Raw genomic sequence first — 21,256 nt, forward strand, 5'->3', positions numbered from 1 at the left:
AGAGCTATTTGGTCTCCTGAGATTACTGGACATGCAGCTCCTCAAGCCTCAGAGACACACGCCCAAGTCATGGGCTAAAAAACATTGAGAATGAGCTCTATTTTTTTTTTTTTTTTTACATTTTTAATAAAATGGAGAATTTTATCTAAAAGAATTTTCAAATACATTTTGTGCTGCTGATATGTCATATTTGCATACATACCAACAAAAATTGTTAGCTAATCTTTGTTTCCATGTTTAATAATCTCCTTCTGTGGCAAAAAGGCATGAGTATGTCAGATGAAGTATATTTAATCCAATAGATTTTAAGAATGAAAAAGAGCAAAGTATGAATTCAGAGAGCCAAATAATACCTATTTCTTAAAGTTATATTTTTCCCTAGAGCTGCCCTAGAACTGGGTTATAGTTTTATCTAGATAGAATAACTAGATTGACTCAGACACCAAGTGTCTTACATTACACTTATTTATTGTTCATGTTGTACCTACTTCCAAAAGGAAGTATGGCTTCCTTTAAATGGGAACTTTCAGTAACTAGTACCTGCGAACCGCTTAAAGCCTGGCTCCTCCTTAAAATACCCCATTAAGAGGAGCGGATTGATTTGACTGAATCAGAACTTGTGCTTCTGCTACAATCCAGCCAACTAATGTAGCCTGGTCGTCATCAGTCACACACACATTGAGGGTTCTAAAAAGATCATTTTGTCTAAAAAAAAAGTTTAATAAACACATAAAAATATGGGAATTTTGTAACTTCACTTTAACAAGATTTGACTAGTACATGACCTTAAAAATAATTTTATTGCAATCATTTCATGAAAAAAATATAATCCATATTGATTCAATTATGAAATTTTGACTAAATGAAATTTGTGAAAGGAGCTGACATTTTACTCTACTGTTCCTAGAGGCAACGCCTTATTACTCACCTTGATCTCTTTCATGCCATGTTCGACTTCCAGCAGCTGGTGAATTCGGAGAGGGATAAAAGTCTCCTGTAGGACTTGGTTCCATATTTTCATCTATGGATATAGTTTTGGGTCTTTTGCTGTTAAAATATGACAAGAGTGAATGTTAATGGGATTTCCAGAAAGATGTGTAGCATCTGAAAATACATAATCTGAGAATATTCTTACTGTGGAAATTTCCGCAAACACAAGTAACAGTATCTCAGAACCACTTTGAAATAATGGTGAGTATTTCAGACATCAATAGGAGTAGCAGACATTTCTAGTTGTATGTAACATTTACTATAATATATCAGAACTGTACCTGTCTAACAAATGTGTTTATTATATTTACATGTTGAAATATATTTCCAGTAGTAGAACACTATTTTCAGTACTAAAAAGTGAATTCTTAATGTGATAGGTATACTAATTTAAAAATTGTTGTCGATTGTACCTGACTCATAATTATTATCAATATGAATAACGTTCCTTGGTACGGCACTTGCCATTAAAAATGTAATCCCTTCATGTCAATTCAAAGATAAGTAAACTCCTTAACCTTCCTAAACTCAGTTTAATCATCTGTAAAATGGAAATAATAAAAAGGGGAGTGGTTGAGAGGATTACATGAGTTATTAAATGTAAAGCTCATGCACTTAGTGGCTGGCATTCAGAAGACACTTATAAAATAGTAATTATTAGTAACAACCCTATTTTTAATAATATTAAAAATTTTATAGTACTTTACTGATTACAAACTATTTCATGTATCCTTTTTTTAAAATAGATCTTTATTGGAGTATAATTGCTTCACAATACTGTGTTAGTTTCTATTGTACAACAAAGTGAATCAGCCATATGCATACATATGTCCCCATATCCCCTCCCTTATGGGCCTCCCTCCCATCCTCCCTATCCCACCTCTCTAGGTCACCGCAAAGCAGAGGGAGATCATGCTGCTGCTTCCCACTAGCTAACTATTTTACATTCAGTAGTGCATATACACCAATGCTACTCTCACTTTGCCCCAGCTTCCCCCTCCTACCCCGTGTCCTCAAGTCCATTCTCTGTCTACATCTTTATTCCTGCCCTGGTTCATCAGAACCATTTTGTTTTTTTTTTTAGATTCCATATATATGTGTTAGCACATGGTATTTGCTTTTCTCTTTCTGACTTACTTCACTCTGTATGACAGACTCTAGGTCTGTCCACCTCACTACAAATAACTCAATTTCGTTTCTTTTTATGGCTGAGTAATATTCCATTGTATATATGTGCCACATCTTCTTTATTCATTCATCTGTCGATGGACATTTAGCTTGGTTCCATGTCCTGGCTATTGTAAATAGTGCTGCATTGAACATTGTGGTACATGTCTCTTTTTGAATTATGGTTTTCTCAGGGTATATGCCCAGTAGTGGGATTGCTGGGTCATATGGTAGTTCTATTTTTAGTTTTTTAAGGAACCTCCACACTGTTCTCCATAGTGGCTGTATCAATTTACATTCCCAACAGTGCAAGAGGGTTCCCTTTTCACCACACCCTTTCCAGCATTTATTGTTTTTAGATTTTTTTCCTAAAAACTTAGGTTATTGATCCTTTATTCTTAAGATCAACCATGAAAAATAGGCCATTGCCAAATTCAAACCAAAATAACTTTCAAAGTATTATAATATATTTTAATAAAGAAAACATAGTTTTGTCTCAATTACTAAGAAAAGTGAATATTTAGAGCAGAGATTGAAAAGCTATTCTATGCCACATGCCATATTGCTTGATATACTGCTTTCAAACATCTTCACCAATACCCTATTAAACAGTAAGTTATGAGTAGAGAAATGGATACTTTTTCCTTAAATTAAAAAAAAAATCTTATTCACACCTATGGAAATAAAAACTAAAAACGATATCTTCTGAATGAACTTTATACAGTGATAATAAACCTAATGTCATAGGATTTCAGAGTTGTAATTCACTTTAGAAGCCATACACATAAACCAATCCTCCATTTTCTTACAAGTGGGAAGACAAATTTGGAGAAAATCAATTGCCCAGGGCATGTTAATGGAAGCAGTCTGACACAAAGTAAAGACTTCTGACTTCTGAGACTGTGCTCTTTCTACTACACTGTTTCCAAATCCTGGAAGCATGTGCATGTCTGGGTATATGCATAGATACATTTGTGATTAATATTTGACTCACAACTCCCGGAGTATCAACATGATGCAGGAGATGGCAATTTCTATCCATGCTAAACCACAGTGAGAGTAAATAGTTTCTTTGGTTTCTTTGTAGGGTATCCAAAGTTAGAATGTATTTTTTAAGCCTCCTTTAATCTAATTCTCCCATCTGTAAATCAGCGGTAAATATGTATGGAAAACTTGAAATGAGGGAGAAAAGACTTTCATAAGGAAATAATAGAGAAATTTTTTTAAACCTTTTTTATTTGAATGACGTAGTATCTGATACTGAATGATCATGAGGAAAGATCTGTGTTGACAGCATACCAATCCACCAGACAAAATAAAAAATTACTATTCGCATTTTAAATTTAGAAAAACTAAAGCATTTTTAACACTTCACCATATCACAGTTTTAACGATAATAAACCCTATTATCTTGCTACGCAATCTAACTATATGAAAATATAGTTTGACCATAAATGACATCAAATTGAACTTAGTTAATAAACAAACAAATGTGCATAGCCCCACAATTAATTCAAATGCAATTAATTTTTGTTTTTGAGAATAGGATAGGAATATAGTTATCCAGATTTTTAAATTTTTTAACAGTTGATACTGTGAAATATATGTTTTGCTCTGGAACTCAAGTATGATCTTCTATCTGATCGTGGGTATATTTAATGCCATGGAAATGAGATTGCTCTTCCTATATTGAAGATTCAACTCAAAAAAACCCAATAAAGCTATAATATTTGTCTTATTCACTCAGCCCTCTTCTATCATTCAACAATAGGGGAACATATGAAATCCCATGTACTACAACTTGCCAAGTTAATTTTCCCTCACTTAAATAGGAGATCTCTTTTTAAACTCCTGTGGGACTGAAAGTTACAATCAGAAGGTCAAGAGAGAAATATGAGAATGTCAGCAGAGAACTAAAAGGCAGGGTCACCTCACTGTAGCTGTTCCCCAACAAAGGCTGGTTAGGCCAAATCTCAGAGCAGGTAATACTTTCACTGGTAACTGAGAGTTAACTAAATTATTCAAAGAACATCAACTAACTGAAGAACTTGGCAAACCTGTTGCCTAGAATAAGGCCTTTTAAGGTTAAGTAAATGACACATTTTATTTTTCATGTTTCATTATCCCCAGCTTGGACATGGTATTAGGGTAAAAGTTGGATGAATCAATCCTAAACCAGGGATCTTTGCTATGGCAATACCATTTTTAAAGTCACCAAAAGAATTACTTATAGAGTTATAATACTTCATATAAGGGGATAAAAATATTAATACATTTTCATAGTTCCCTTGTCTCCCCAAAAAGCCTCTTTAAAATGCTTTGAACAACAATTTAACTTTCAAATTTCAAAATAAATTTAACCAGGAAAGATGAAAACTTTGTGTAAAATCAGCAAAAATCTTGAACTCTTTGCTTTATTTCCCCCTTCTCTTTACCTGTGTACCTATCTATCTGCATGTCTACTTATTTACCTATTTGCATATAGACTGAGAACAAAAGCAGCTCCTCTTTCAGTTACCTGCTTGGTGGAGAAGACAGCGACCTCTGAAGATTGACCCCCGAGTTCATGTCATGATAGTATGGTTGGCTTGGGATTTCTCCAATTGGGAAGTTGACTCCAGTTCCCTGGGTTATGGGTGCTGAGGAATGAAACAACAACACCAACAAACATTGGGAATGCCATTTACTGTTGTCATCTCTATTCAAATGTAATAATCTAATATTTTCCATGCCTCTGGGCAAGGAGGAGGGGAACTCTCTTTACCTTAAGAATCTAATACCAGCCTTTCACTGGTTAAGACTTGCAAACATCCTCACGATGCCAATGTTCAAGTGTGGAAACTTGAGGCACGCTATCATCACTGGTTACCCCTTCTCCCACTCCCACTGCCCAAGCTTCTTCACTCAGTCCTTTGTGTTAGTCGTCACTACACCTGTCACCTCACTAGTCTCTAGATGCCCCACAGGGAACAATATATGTTGCCTATCGCTCGGCACCAAGCAAGGCACTCTGTACTAAGTCAGATCTCAAAAACCAAATTATTGTTAAATAAATCGAATTAGAATAGTTTCACAAGAGGCGATTATTATTTTAAAATAATGTTAACGTTAATGTTAGAATGCATTAGAAATCATATTTATAATTATTTGATATAAAAATAATTCTTGTATTAGGACAGGTATATAAGTAAAATTGACAAATATGAAATAAAAGTCAAGATTCTTTTTCCAAAATACATACTCAGGTTTCATATATGAATGGTGAGTACAGTTTTACTCAACAGCTATGTTTTGTTTTTAAAAAAGTTTGTATGCCCAATTTCATAAGTCATTTAAAATATACTCATGGAGTTTTATACTTTAAGGTATTATTTTATAAATCAAGAAGTCTTTTTGAGTTTGTTGATGTATTAAGAACTGAAAATTTTCATGTAATATTGGTTGTTGTACAATGGATTACATCTTTTCAAATTTTTAAAATTGGTTTCTAGACATCTTGAATAAATCTGTCAGACAGCATGTTGTGTTAGAATGAGTAGGATCTTGGGAGATAGACAGCCTTTTAGTTTTAACTCCCTCTGCCACTTATTGGCTATGTGCCTCAGTTTCCTGAACTGTAAAATGAAAATTAGAATAAAATTAGAATAAAATGAAAATTAGAATAACATATGATTATTTTGAGGATGAGATGAGGTAAGGAGTGATAAAAGTCCAGCATCATGCCTAGTGTATAATGGATATTCAACAAATGTGAATTCCCTTCTTTCCTTGCTTTCTTCCCTGAAATTCTTCCCTGGCAACCTAGAGTGGTCAGCAAAGATGAAACAGTTCAAAAACCCACGCAAAGCTGGTGAACTGGTACAAATGAACCTATTTGCTGAAGGTTTGTTCATTCAATAAGATATTGCGAAAAAAAAAAAGATATTGTGCCCATTACTGGCAGGTGCTGCAAGGGACCCAAAATAGTCTAAGATAGTTCCCGTGCTTAATAAGACATACTGGGCAACAGGTTGGGTAAACAAAATACTCATGAAAAACACAGAGATACCAGCATAATGCGTTTTATAATGAAACTTCCAAATGAATGACATGATCAATAAATGCTATAGGATTTCAAGGAAAGAAGAATCTGATACAAGCTTGAATGGTCCAAGAAATCTGTGGAAAAGTCACAGCTGGCCCAGGGCTTTGGAAGATGAGTAAGGTAGTAAAGGGAGGTTACTCTAAACAGCAATTACTACAGGAGCAAGGTCATGGGCAGAGATGACATACAAGATGGAGGCCAGCCAGGTTGGTGTCAAAGGACAATGCTTAAGAATAGTTTCTATTTTTTCACCTGTTTTTATCAGGCCTTCAAGATCTCCAATGAGAGAAAGTGTATCCTATGTGGGGTGGGAAAATTCTGGAGCCCTTGAAATTCACGCTAAGAACACAAAGTCTACTTAACCTTCCCCTCTCTCCAAACTAACCACACGTTGAGTAAAAAATTCCAAAGGGACAGCCGATTTTCAAGGAATTTTTCTTACTTAGAATTTTTAATAAGCATGTGAAATGTGTTCACTATCAGTTGAATCATACTTCAATATCTCAGGCAGGCTGAGACTAACAAAGTATTTTTAAAGAAAATACGATTAGGAGGTGCATGCTTTGGAGAGAAACAATCAAGGAATACACAACGATTATCTCTCCCCATTAAAAATTAATCAGTACATACGAGATTAGTCTCAGCTCTAACACTCTGGAGTTTCTGCTTCTGTTAGGTTGTTCATATTATATAATATGCTTCAGTCTCATTTTACACAGAAAATATTAGCGTTCAATGTGCAACTATGCCTAATGGCTCGAGTTCTTTGGACAGTTAAAATGTAGCTGCTTGTTGTGGCTTGAGGTACACCAGAGGTTAAAAAAAAATGCAAGGTAAGAAATCCCGCAGTAACCACATGCTTTAAAGTTTATTATTAGAACCATGTTCTATGTGACATTGGAAAGCAGAGTATGTGCTGGAAGGAGGCATTTGAGGGGCTCAGTGAACGTAAGCAATCTGTTTGGCTTCCAACAGCAGTGATGGATGCAATTCAAAGAACTGAGTTACCAACGGGAAACTTACAGGTTATATCTTATATCAACTATTTGCAATTTATTAAGCTCATGCAATATTTAGGCAAAGATTTGTAGTTTCTATTTAATAAACATATGGCTTGATAGTCAACACAGATTGCTTGACCGTATGCATACTAGGTATAATTTATAGGAAAATGATAATTAAAAATCTTTGGAAATTTTGTTTTTTTCTAAGTTTTGTTCCAGAAGGATTCTTCCAAAGTATCAAGAAGGCAATAGTGGAATCTAAACAAACAAACAAACAGAAGACCAAACTCAAAGAAAAGGTTACCAGAGGTGGGTGTTGTGGGGGGGAGGGAGAATTGGAGGAAGGTGGTCAAAACGTACAAACTTCTAGTTATAAAATAAATAGGTATTGGGGATGTAATGTACAACATGAGGACTACAATGAACACCGCTGTAGGATATACAGGAAAGCTGTTAAGAGAGTAGATCCTAAGAGTTCTCAACACAAGGAAATAACGTTTTCTCTCTTTTTCGTATCTGTATGAGATGATGGATGTTGACTAAACTTACTGTGGCATTTCACAACATACGTCAGTCAAGTCATTATGCTACACACCTTAAAATTCTACAGCGCTACATGTCAACTAAATCTCAGTAAAACTGCGGGGGTGGGGTACAAGACGGAAAATCAAGCTCTAGTCATGGCTTAAGCGAAACAAGAACAAGAACACCTTGTCTACGGATTTACACACGAGCACCGTAAAATTTAGTGTGCATTTTTACACTAAACGGGAGATTACGGAAATTAAAGTAGATTAATAGCGAACATGGCCAGATTCTAAAACAGCACACAGGCACAAAATTTATCTAATGACAAAGTGCATGAGAACAGCAAGTCCCAGGCAGATGTGCCTGTTTAAAAGCCTCTGGAAAAACTTACATCAGACGCAAAGACCAGTGTTAGCACCTCTCCCAGAGAGCAGCAAGGGGCCCGAAGGCTGCAAATCATGTTTAAGAGGCTGCCAATACCCTCTTAGAAACCAAGCTCAGAAGAACCTCGGACTCCAAGGGTTAGAGGCCAACCCTTAATCTCTCTTATTGTTCTCCTCACTCCAAAAGCTGATCCTAAATCAACTTTTAAGATGGTGATAATATCATTCACCAGAAAGATCACTATCCTAAAACTGAATAGCTTCATTAGCTAAAGTCAACATGCACATTAGAGGGTCATGTGAGAGTAAAACCCCAGAGGACAGAAACCATTAACATACCGTAAACCCTCAAGAAGTCAGAATTTGTGATATACAGCGTAAGGGTTGTGCTGAAGTTGATGTTTACTTAGCAAACCCTTATTTCATAAACAATGAAGTTCAATTGTGTAAATAAGATTATAATGTGGATATATTAAAACACTTAGGAGAATAACTTCTCAAGCATTTCAGAGACACCTATTTACATATGCAGTAGAAAATACATGTTTGCTGAATAAAGTAACTAATGAATGAATACAGATAATTAATCTACTAATTACAAATTAGTAATGTTTGTTATAACAGATAACTTAAAAACCTCTAGGAGATGACAATATGAATCAAGAAAGAATGAATGGTATATGTTAAATTTGCCTCATTTCTGAACTATTATAGAAAGGGTTTTTTTTTAAAGATTTTTTTGATGTGGACCATTTTTAAAGTCTTTATTGAATTTGTTACAATATTTCTTCTGTTTTATGTTCTGGTGTTTTGGCCACAAGGCATGTGGGATCTTAGCTCCCAAACCAGGGATCGAACCTGCACCTCCCGCTTTGGAAGGTGAATTCTCCACCACTGGACCACCAGGAAAGTCCCTAAAAAGGTATTTTTTTTAATCTATTTTTATGTTTCAAATTCAGATTTCTCAAAATATCAATCTGGGCTTTTAAAAGTTCTCATGTGGCTCTCCTACAGCATCTAGCATAATGTTACCTATAATGAGGAACTAGTAATATTTTCTGACAGACGACTCTACTGTCCTTCTCATAAGAAGGGTGAAAATATATCATAAAACTGAGAAAAGTACAAATTTAAACAAATAATTTCATAATGTCTCATAACTGTAGCAGCATAACCTCTCTGCTAAAGAGCAGTATGGGGAAACACACACACACATACACACATCTTTAAATACCCCCTTCCTTACATGATGCCATAAAGTAGTAGTAAGTAAGTCAGGCATGTTCCTTTCCAAATTAAAAATAAACATAAAAAAGTTCAAATATCAGAGGCCTTTGCACAACACATATTGATCAGGAAAAACAAACAAGGCTCATCGCCTTGGTGAATGAAGTAAATGAAGTAGACCATCAGAATCCTCTTGCCCAGCAAATATGAACCCTATAGGTACAGGCATACAGGATATTAATTTGGTCTCCTACACTGCCCCCAAGTCAACAGACCCAGGGCAGAAGTCTTTGGGGCATACATTTATCCACTGCAGAATTACGTCAGAAAGGATGCTACTAAAGTCTTAAATGCTCATGTACAGAACTCTCTGAAATACAGGCTGTTTGCACTAGCCACTTCAGAAATCTGAACTATTTGAGAAACTGCAGTTCCAAAGACAAAGTCACCTACTACCTTGGAGATTACTTCACTCAACGTCATGCTAAAGCACTACCTATACTTACCCTTAGTAACTCATTCTTGTTTGTTCTTTTTGGATCATCATAATTCTTGTTCATGACCTCTGAATTTGACCCAAGTGAAAAACACAACTTAAACAGGCTCCAGAGTGCCCCTACATCATCTGAATAAATCACTCCAAACTGTGACACTCTCTATCAAAATGTCAGGTGAAAATACACCCTGCAAAGTTACATAAATAAGCTAAATCAGAGAAGAGAGCAAGTAGAAATGAGTCACCCCCTTCAGCATAATCAATGAGATAAGAACTGCATCTTACATATATTTGCACACACCAGTAATAACTAAAAGAGTTGATCAAGGAAACGTCCCCCTTGCTTAGTTAGCTGGCCAGGTGAACTTACTCGAGAAAATTCTCACCCAGCCTGTCAAGAATGGTGTCTCAGGTGAGGTGTCCAATGGAAACAATTGGACATTGTTTTGGATAACAATGCTTTCTATCTATATCCAGCTACAATCTGCAAAGTTAATTTCTGCATCCCTCTACACTCTGCATGTTAGTGTGTATATCCTGTACATCTCCAAGCCCTCACCAAAATGTTAGCAAAATGAAAAAGCACTTATCTACAGGAAACTTATGTGGGTTATCATAACAACACTGAGTACATTTAATTAATCACACTTCCTTTGATATAAATGACCATCTATGGTCACAGAGTGAACAGTGAATTAAACGAATACCGATAACACAGCAAGCAGAACAAACCGCAAATTGTTTTTGTGCTACAGAAAGTGTTGATTTAAATGCAAATATTTTAGAAAACCAGACAAAATATGTTCACTTCTGATTTCATCAAAAGGTCAGAGATTTAAAAACTCAAATTCTCCTAATACACAGTTCTCTTCATACTGTATTTAAGGTTCAAATGTAAAATATTTTAAATCATACTGTATAGTTAAATAATAAGAAAAGAGTTTACTTACTTCTGGATACCCTCACAAGTTCTGATACATTGAAGACTCCAGATTTTACAAAACTATCCTCAAGGTATCCTGAAAATAAACATCAAGATGAAAGAGATCAACATAAGCAGGAAGCAAATAAATGATTAAACACTAGAATTTGTTCAAGTGTTTTAAACCAAAGGTTAGAACAAAACCCAAGTATGCTTACAACGAAGAACTGTAAAAGCAAAACTCTTGTAAAATGCAAACTGGGTCCGTTTAAACAAACGTTTAACCTTTAGAAGCTAAATAACCTCTCAGGAAAATTTTTTAACTTTCCAATGGTACAGGGCAATTGGTATGGTTTTATTTGCCACTGCCCACGCATAGGGAATGAAGGTTCAGAGGCCCTCAGATCGGTAGCACCTGGTAGACTAAAGTCCATCCATTAAAAAAAAAAAAGAGAAATAAAGAAAAAGGAAAACCACAGCCACAATTAGCACCTTGTTGGAATTACTCCAAAGATCTCTTGAAAACACTGTTCTTTCACAAATCCTTCCCCGATTAAAAAGTGAGTTGCTGTTACCAGCACTCCCACCGTTGTTCCCGTCATGGATCACACAAAAGCAGAACCCGTACATACAGCAAATACTTTACACAGACCTATTTCTGTGCACCATTAATATACCTCACATGATTTCACTGCTTTCTCACCCTTGCTGCCACTCCCTGGGACTCCCTTCATGTCAAGAACTGGATCCTTTTTCTGGCAAATGTGGTGAAGCCAGACCTCCAGGAATGCCTCCTGACCCTTCCGTGACCTCCAGGTCCAGGGCCCACAGTAGCCGTGGGCCACGGGTCAGGAGCCTGAGTAAGTCAGACATGCTTGCTAGCTGGTCTAACTCTTTCCAGGACTGCAGATGGGGCCACCAGTCCTATCCCCAGGTTCTCATCCAGAAGAAGGAAGTGTAGTGAGGGTAAGAGGGAGGGAACACCTTAGGTAGGAGGGATATGGCTACTCTCTGCTGCCCCAGGGAGAGAATAAGAGTGTGAAAATCCTCAGAATTAAAATGCTTCCAGGAAAAAACTCTAAATTCCAAGAACCGGCAATTTGACTGGATGTTCCATAAAGCTTCAGGGCTGACCAAGAGATTAGATTCGGGGCAGGGATGAGAGAGGTCTGGGTGTTTTAGCAACATGGCTCACTCAAGTCAAAGAGCTGGGGTTTGACTCCTGACTACAGTTTGCCAGTGTGGCATCCTGGAATAATTAATCATAATAATTAATAATTCTAAATTAATAATAATAATAGTCCTGGAACATTTAGACTCTTTGTACTTCAGATTCCTCATTTGTATATTAGAGATAATAAAATTACCTACCTTACATCGTTGTTACAAATAATAAGTGAGATAAAAATATAAAACCCAGAGTAGGCACTGAGTAAATGTTACCAATAAGTTAGGATTGGCCTATGGAGTCAGCAATCACCCATACACTGAAATATGCACACTGAATTCCAGACACGCTCAAGTTATTTGTAAATCATCATTTAGAAATTTTACCAGAGAGAAAGCTACCAGCCCACTTTTTAACCATACACAGCATGAAAAGACAGAAAGTCATTCAATTAGCATATATGCCTCACTGCTGTGAATAAACAGGGGTGCTGCGTATGTCTGAACACTGTTTTATATCCATCCATCTACCTTCTTTAGAAATAGCAAAAGAATGAGAAGAAATTATGAGATCTCAGTTGGTGATAAAACTCAGGTCTCATGTTAAGTCACTGCTCTGAAAAAGATATACATTTTTAAGAGGATAATAACAAAGTGTCCCCACTTGATGCAGCTCTATTTTAAGAAACGCCTACTTCTTCAGCAATTAATTTTTCACCAGGTTGAATTCATTTCAGTGATTATTGAGAAATTTCCAGGTAGACAACATTGTACAAAGTGCTAAAAGCCACTGAGACATAAAAAGGACATTGACTCCCTTTGTGTGGCTGGAGACATGTGTTACATAAACATCTATTATGTTTTTAATTTTGATAGGTTATCATTGTATACAAAGATTTTTATTGCTTTTGTTGTTTTAAGCATAATAGATTATACTTTATTTTACATGTGGTAAACATAACATTTTATATATGACAAATACATTAAATACAGAGAACTTATTTATCATGACTACAGCCTGTGTGCTTAACCAATCAGACAAGATTATTTGTCCTTCCCCAACCGTACTCTGTAAAGGCCTGCCCTCATATCTTTCTAACGTAGCTGCCTCTGATCAGAAGGGCCCTCTTTCCACAGGCTCACCTCGCAGCCTTCAATGTCCAGCTCAACCACCATCTGCTCCATAATCTGCTTTTCCACCCTCCCCTCCCAACTCCTGTGCCACCTAGAAATAATCTCTTTCTTCTGTATTCACATAGCACCTAGTTTGTTCTCACTTTATATCACTTTGCACATTCAAGTTTACCAAGATAACTGTTTTCAAGCCTTGTGTTTCTTCTTATTTGGGGGAGTGACTGGGTTTTGTTCATCTCTATATCTCCCTTAACAACTAACTCATCGCCCACATTACAGTAACTACGAAACGCTTGCAAAACAAATGTAAAGTTCAGCTTTTTGAAACATGGTCACAAATGAACACCTTAACAATTTTATAACAATGAAGATAAAGATAGCTTAAGATCGAAGGATAACTCTACTGACCCTTGTTATTTTCTGGAACTTGTTTGCCGAGGAGTTTATTTAAGCTTTTGGGCAAAATGGGAAAGCATAACGATTACAGTCAGATTATATCTCTGACTTTGTTGTGTAATTAATGTACAACTTTAGGCATGTAGTACAAAATAACTACCAAGGGACTAGAGGGGTTCAAATAGTTCACAAATATTTAAAAATCGATGAATGAGTGAATGAATAGTGAACATTTCATTTATATAAATTATTCCATGTGTAATACTTAATAACAATTCAATACATGGATATTATCTGAAGTTCATTTCCTTATCACTCCAATGAGTAGTTAGGACTCCATTTGCTTCTAAGTCATGCCCATTAAGATGGAGTGATGTGTGGTCCTGTCACGAGCCGAATCCTAAGGGAGGGAAGAGCCACCTCGAGGTAATCCTACCAGCAGGAAGACAGCAAGGCAATCACACACAGACAGATACAATGACCATCTCATAGAAAAGGGAAGGCAACTCAGAATGCTGAGGGTGCTTCTCCACTCCCTACCCCCAATTCCCCAAGTTCTGAGGAATTTGGATCTACAAGGAAAACTGAAAGATTTTACTAAAACTATGAAAGACACTGAAAATATGTCAGAACTGCTTTCGCACCCACTAGCCAAAACGCAACACCATAGGTCCCACTGGGCTCCACTCCTGTGTGGAGCACAGTGAGACTTCAGTAAAAGGAGGGCTCCCAAGGCTAAGTGGTGACAATGACCTTATAGGAGGGGGGGGGGGTGGGAATCAGGCGGCTGGGTAGCCTGGGAGAAGCACCTGAAGCAGATGGCTGCCCCCTTCATGCATCTTTGCACGCAGCACAGCCTTTACAATGGACAGACATTACCCAAGATGAGGCGGGCTAAAGAAAAGAAACAGTGGATGACACGGTACTTGGCCAGCTAATAGTCCTTGCTCACAAGCATACGAGAGAGTACTTAAGGACTCTGGCAAAATAACTGGAGAGGATCATGCAGGGGGTCAGAAGCCCTGCTATACAATACAGAGGGTAACACTCAGCAAAATGCAGGTGCTTGCTGTTAACACAACCCCATGTGTAACCTCCAGGCTTCTGGGGCCTTCTAAAAACATGGTTTTCATGTGTTACATAGACCACTGTGAATCTAAATAGCTGACACAGAGGCCAAAGATCTTAAAGCAATTTGGAGACATTCATACAGTAAATTCCCTTCATCTACCAAAGGAAATATGAGCATCTCTGAGACAGAGCAGCTGCTTAATGGTTACTGAGCAATATTACACAACAGCTTACACCAGGAAGCAAAGAACAACTTAGCATTTATGTGATGCTGTATTTACACTACATGTATGCTTTTTAAAAAATAAAATTGAGTAGGAAATAAAGACCTCTGCAAACTGAAAATTCTCAAAGGCAATATCAAATTATATTATTTTACTGTTTTTATTTTTCTCTAACAAAAGCAACAATAAATCACTACTCAGAAGTTAATATAGTGTTTAACCTCCTTTACAAACAATAACAGAGGGATGCAATGGCATATCTAACTGTTAATATCTCAAATTATAATCAGCACCATTTAAATGTTAAACAACATTTACACAGAAAATCCAAAGGAAGACTGATAATGGCTCATTTTTATGGTCTACTGTGTTCTATTCTTGAAATTAAAAAAAAACACAGAAAGCAGTTATTAAATTCATGAAAGCTGTCTTCAAGTATTTGAAGGACTGTTAATGTAGATGGTGGATTAGACTTATTCTGCATAGTTCCAGGAACTGTTTTTTTGGCTCAGTAAACAGATTTGTCATCCAATAAGAAAAGTCCTAAAAAGGAATGTGAGACCTTGCAAAGGTAATAATAACCAACACATGCCAAGCTACTGCACTAAGTTCTTAGAAAGCATGAATGCACAACATGCCCACAATTATCCTCAAGTTGTTACTATTTTACAGAATGAGGAAACCTGTGTCTACAAATATAGGGGGTTTCCCAGCGGATGTAAAGACCCCTCCACTGGATTTAAGAATTCTCACTTTGGGTAGGAAGTTGGATAAGAGCACTTCAAAAGCCCACTGCAACTCTCAGATTCCACTTTTTTACACGGCTGTTTTCCTGTTAGTTTTCTTGCATTGCTCCATTTGGAGAAAGAAGAGAACACTGGGTATCTCACAGGCATGCTCCAGCCCTAGGATTCCAATTGTTCACTTCCTTCAACTGAGAGTAAAAGATGCCTAAATTGTTTTGTTTATAGATGTAAAGGGGGAGAAGATAAGATTATTTCATACTAGCTCTTTGCCAATCTTCATAAAACTTCAGCTACCAAAACTAACCCATTGGTGATTTTTCTGGTAGGGGTGTTATAAGACAGGACTCTCTTCAGTTTCTCAACTGATCTGAACTGTCCATGGTTAAGGATGGAAACTGTGATTATAAAATAGATACACTAATCACAGCAAAGATAACAATTCTCTGCACAGAGACTGAATCTCAGCCTATAGCTAACATTTTAGTATAAATTTACAATTAAGTTTGTCCTTCAACATGAAATGTAAATATCTGATGGTGATTGAAATGACCTGGTAGAGTCAGAATTTTTCTGACTTTAACACACTCTGATAGTAGTATATTAATATATTATTTATGTTTTTAAGTATTTCCTTTGAGTCCATTAAACTTTTCCTACATATATATAATATACATAAATATGGATTTTTATAAAATTGAGATTAAAATTTAAATAAATGCATATCCTGCCTTCTTCTAAGTAACATTGTATCTTTCCCTTTAGATTAAATACTTTTCCAAAAGCATGATTTTAATGCCTGCACCATATTATACTGCATGGCTGTATCATACTTTATGTGACCATTCTCCCATTGTTTGGCATTTTAGGTTATTTCCCAGTTTAAAAAATATTATAAACAGCACTGCCATTAACATCATAGGACACAAATTTTTGTCAGCAATTCTTATGATTTCCTTAGGCTGGAGTTCCCAGAAGTGGAATTAGCGGGTCAAAGGACATAAACTCTTTTAAAGCTCTTGGTAAAAACTGTCAAGCTGCTTTCCATAAAGGTTTTTGCCAATTTATACTCCCTCAGGCACATCATGAGCGTTTCCATGTCACCACCCTGCTGCCAGGATTACATATTAGTCATATTAATGGGATTTGTTTTTAACTGTGGCAAGTTGATAGAGAAAAGATATCATTACATTAATGTTATAACTTTCATTTATTTAATTATAATGTTAGATATTTTCATATACATATGCATTATTTCTCTGAAGAGAACTTTCAAAAATATGTAAAATAGGAATAGTGCTAGCAGGAATATTTTATTCATAATGTTAATGAGAATACTTCTAGAGTTTCACAGTTAATAATTTTGGCCATTAATTGATGATTGATTTTTCCTTATCATCTGATATATTCGTTTATTCCTAGTTTTCTCAGAGTGTTTTTTAAAGTTTTCTGATCAGAATCGTTGTTATTATTAAATGTCTTTTTGGCATTGTGAGATTATCCTTTTTTTCCATTACAGCATTTTTTGTTGTTACATATTACAAATTCTTAGATTAAATTATTTTTGTTGGTCCATGGAACATAGCTTTTTAAATTTACTGTTGAACTGATTTATTAACAGTTTTCTTCCAAATTCTCTATATGTAGTTGGGATACTTTTGTGGGAATCTTTGTATTTTATTTGCCAAGTTTTCATACCAGGGTTATATGCATGCTTCATAAAATGGTTTGGATGACAGTCATTATTTTTCATAAAAAAAAAAAAAAAAGTTGAAAGTTTGGAAAAACTCACTGGCAAAATCATCTTTCCAGAATGTGTTTCAGAGAAGATTCTTAGACAACTCCAAGTGTTTCACGAAATTTAATCTACTCCTATTTTCTGATCTTGAGACAATTTTATTACATATTATTCAAGAAAATCAATTCTTGCAGATTTTAAAATTTCTTAGCACAGATACTTTATGGTTTACTAAGTGGGCTATGTTTATTTTTACTTTATTGAAATTATAATAAAATTAAATTTTATAATATCATCTTAAAATATACTACAATTAATATAATTATATTAAATTACATTAAACTATACTAAAAAATCAGCTCTGTCACTTACTATGTAAACTTAAGGCAAGTGAAGCAATTTTTCTACGTCCCCCCATTTCTCTTCTCTAAAATACCAGATAATCATAGTACCTGTGAGTCAATATGAAAGCTGTATACTATTTTCAAATAATGAGAGACATTTCATTTTAAAAGCAGGGAAAGGGAAGATAGAACTTCCAAATTAACAGCTAGGAAACAAAGTACAATGAATAGGAACTTAAGAAAGTCAAAATAAGAACATAAGGTATAAATAAGTGATTAAAGTAAAACAAGAGGAATAAAATCAAATATATCAATCATTATAACAAATGTAAGTGGACTGAATTATCCCATAAAGAAAGCATTAGATTAACTTAAGCAAACAAAATCCAGCTACTTTTAAGGAGCATACTTAAGACAAAGTGAGAATAAGAACAAAAAGTTGAAAATAAAATAGTAGGCAGAGAAGTCAGGCAAATTCACACAAAAAGAAATCAGTGTCAATCAGCAATGGTTTTAAGATGGAATTTAAGATGAATTAAAATAAACAGGTTAAAGAACATTATGAATGACATGCACCAAACAATATTGTGGAGAAATGCACCAATACATGCACCAAACAAGGTACTGGTGCAGCGAACAATATTGTGGAGAAATACATAAGATAAAATCTAATAATATACAAGAAACTTAATAAAAATATAATTTTTATCACCAAACAGTATTGTGAAGAAATGCATAAAATAAAATCCAATAAGATACAAGAAACTTGATAAAAATATAACTATAGTGAGAACTCTGAATACATCTTTTAGATTTGACCATGACTATTAGACAATTAGACTTATTTTTTAGAATGTGTCTTTTAGATTTGAATATGACTATTAGGCTATTAGACTTATTTTATATCATTCAAATACATCTTATACTCTGTTGGTATATCCATGGAAATTTTATAAAAATTGATCATGTCCTTGACCAAAAAGAAAATGTTAACAAATTCTTAAAAGTGGAGAATTTTTCAGGCCATTCTGTTTATCTTTGGCAAATAAAACTAAAAGTTAAAAAAAAAGTGACCATATCTTCTGAACTACATGAAAATTAAGAAAATAAGCCATGAATCAAATAGAAAATCAAAAGAAAAATTGTCAGCCATCTAGAAAGCAATGAAAAGAAAAAGACAAAAGAAAAAGGAAAATTGTTTACCATAAAAGAAAAACAGCAAAACAATCCAACAAAAATTCAAAAGGGAATTAAAGATAAAAGCTGAAATTAATAAAATAGAAAAAAGAGGAATATTTGAAACAATGAAAGGAAAGATGATTCTCTGAAAGGACAAGCAAAACAGAAAAATCATTTGCAAGCTTCATTAAGGGAAAAAAGAGAAGGCAAAAATATACAACTACAAGAATAGAAGGGAGACATAACCATAGAAACCAAATGCATTAAAAGAATTATGAGAGATTAACACATACAACTTACTGACCGCAACTTTCAAAACTTAAAGGGGCAATTACTTACTAAAATAAAAGTAACCACAATTGTGCAAAGTGGACCCTGAATAGAACACTTACCTAGTGCAGTGGTCCCCAAAATTTGCTGATTATTCGAACCACCTGGGGTTCTTAAAAAGCAATTTATGCGTGGCTTCCACTCCCAGCTATGCTGATTTAACTGGTATGGATATGACCCAGACATGAAGATGTTCTAAAAGTTGCCCAGGTGATTCCAATGTGCAGCAAAGTTTGGGAACCACTACGCTAGTCTCTTGTTATTCAAAATGTGGTCCCAGAACCAACAGCACTGGCATAACCTGGAAGCTTGCTGGAAATGCAGAAGCTCAGGCTCCACCAAGACCCTCGAAATCAGAATCTGCAGCTTAATGAGTTCATATGCACTTTAAAATTTGAAAACCCTACAACAGCATAAAAAGGAATTTTTAAAACCACTTTTAAAAATGACATAGGTACAGATGGGTGCACAGCTGGATTTTATCTATCCTCTACCTTGCCTTCAAATTTCAATGCTATTTGCACTCTCCCAGGCTGTAGAAAATGGTAAGTTACCTTATGAAGCAGGCTCTGTCATAAGCCTTTATTAGGCCAGCAAAACTTAAATAACTAAACTTGGAATGTCCCTTATCAAAACAAAGCAAGCAAGCAACCAACCAAAGATCAAGCAAACATGTAAATGCAACTTCAGGAATCCTAAACACAGCGCTGGAACCGGTCAGAAGTCTCACCCTGGCAGTCCTCTGACTGTCTTCAGCGAATTAGGCCTCTTTCTAATACTAACTCGTTGGAACTGATGCACTTTGTTTAATGTATGCTGTCCTTTTTTTTTTTTCTTTTTTTTTAGCTGCTTGTTTGGAACAAAATGAAATGCATATTGCATTGTATCCTTCCTGCTTGCTATTTTTTCTCTTAAGTTTAAAAGTTATGCATTGAAGATAAAGTATACTTAAGGAGAAATGTGCACAAGAATACCTATTAAAATAACTCCCATCAAGTTTGATGGTGTAACTTCAAGGGATTAACAACTAACTATTTTGGATGGAAAAAAAAAAAGAATCCTAAATAAAATTGAATATATTCAATTCATATATTCAAACGGAATATAACAATGTTACCAAAAAAAGATACACTATTATCATTAGAGTTTATTCCAGGAATGAGTGCAGTTCACTATCAGGAAATCTAGCGATGTAATAGAGAAAAAACAAACAAACAACAGTAACAAAAAACAACAACACATGATCATATCAATTGAGGCTGAAAATGTACTTGACTCCGAGAAGAGAAGCAGGCTTCCCTAATAACAAATCTAAGCAGAAATAGAGATAAAAGCAAACAATAAAGACTCTTTAGCAAAACCAAAAAAAATTATACTAAAATGAGAAAATTAGTCTGCCATTCCTAGTTACCCAACCTCTTCAAGCCTCCTCCTCTTTTCAGTCCTTAAAAATGTAATCTGTAAATAAATTGGTCACAAAAAGGCAAACATTGTATGATTTCACTTAGATGAGGTATCTAGAGAGTCAAACTCATAGAAACAAAGGAGAATGGTGGTTGCCAGGGGCTGGGGGGAAGGGGGAAGAGTGAGGTGTTATTTAACGGGTACAGAGTTTCAGTTTTACAAGATGAAAAAGTTCCAGAGATTGGTTGCATAACAAAGTGAATAAACTTAACACTACTGAACTATACACTTAAAATGGTAAATTTTATGTCATATGTATTTTACCACAATTTAAAAAAAATGATCTGGAATTTGAGACCCAGAAAACTGTTATTAATTGCATATATATACATATATATATATATATATATATATATATATACACACACACACACATATATATATATTCAAGAACTACTTTTTACTTTGGAGTTTATGTCTATAATCTTATTTACAATAATTACTTAGATATAACTTTCTATTTAATTATTATTCTCATTATCAGTCTACCGTTATTGCTATATTTATATTTATAACGATCAGTATATATCTGAGGACTTTCCTCAACCTAAATTTTTTCTTTTTTAATTTTGGTGCATCACTTTGTCAACTGCAACAGGTTTTCAAGTAAAATTTTTACAAAGAAAATGAGGGACTATTTTTCAAGACCACAAATAGTAAAGACT

At 35.1% G+C, this 21,256-nt stretch overlaps 1 protein-coding gene across 13 annotated transcripts in view; it reads right to left on the reverse strand.

Moving 5' to 3' along the window:
• NFIB (nuclear factor I B) overlaps positions 1-21,256 on the reverse strand; it is a 440,917-nt gene that overhangs the window by 60,798 nt on the left and 358,863 nt on the right. For all 13 annotated transcript variants that reach the window (XM_067744397.1, XM_067744402.1, XM_067744408.1 and 10 more), the window contains exons 4-6: positions 10,830-10,898; positions 4,676-4,796; positions 929-1,047 (exon numbers count right to left, since the gene is read on the reverse strand). In XM_067744397.1, coding sequence (XP_067600498.1) covers positions 929-1,047; positions 4,676-4,796; positions 10,830-10,898 — 309 coding nt within the window. The remainder of the gene's footprint in view (positions 1-928; positions 1,048-4,675; positions 4,797-10,829; positions 10,899-21,256) is intronic.

This window comes from Pseudorca crassidens, chromosome 7, assembly GCF_039906515.1.
Source record: "Pseudorca crassidens isolate mPseCra1 chromosome 7, mPseCra1.hap1, whole genome shotgun sequence".
NCBI lineage: Eukaryota > Metazoa > Chordata > Mammalia > Artiodactyla > Delphinidae > Pseudorca > Pseudorca crassidens.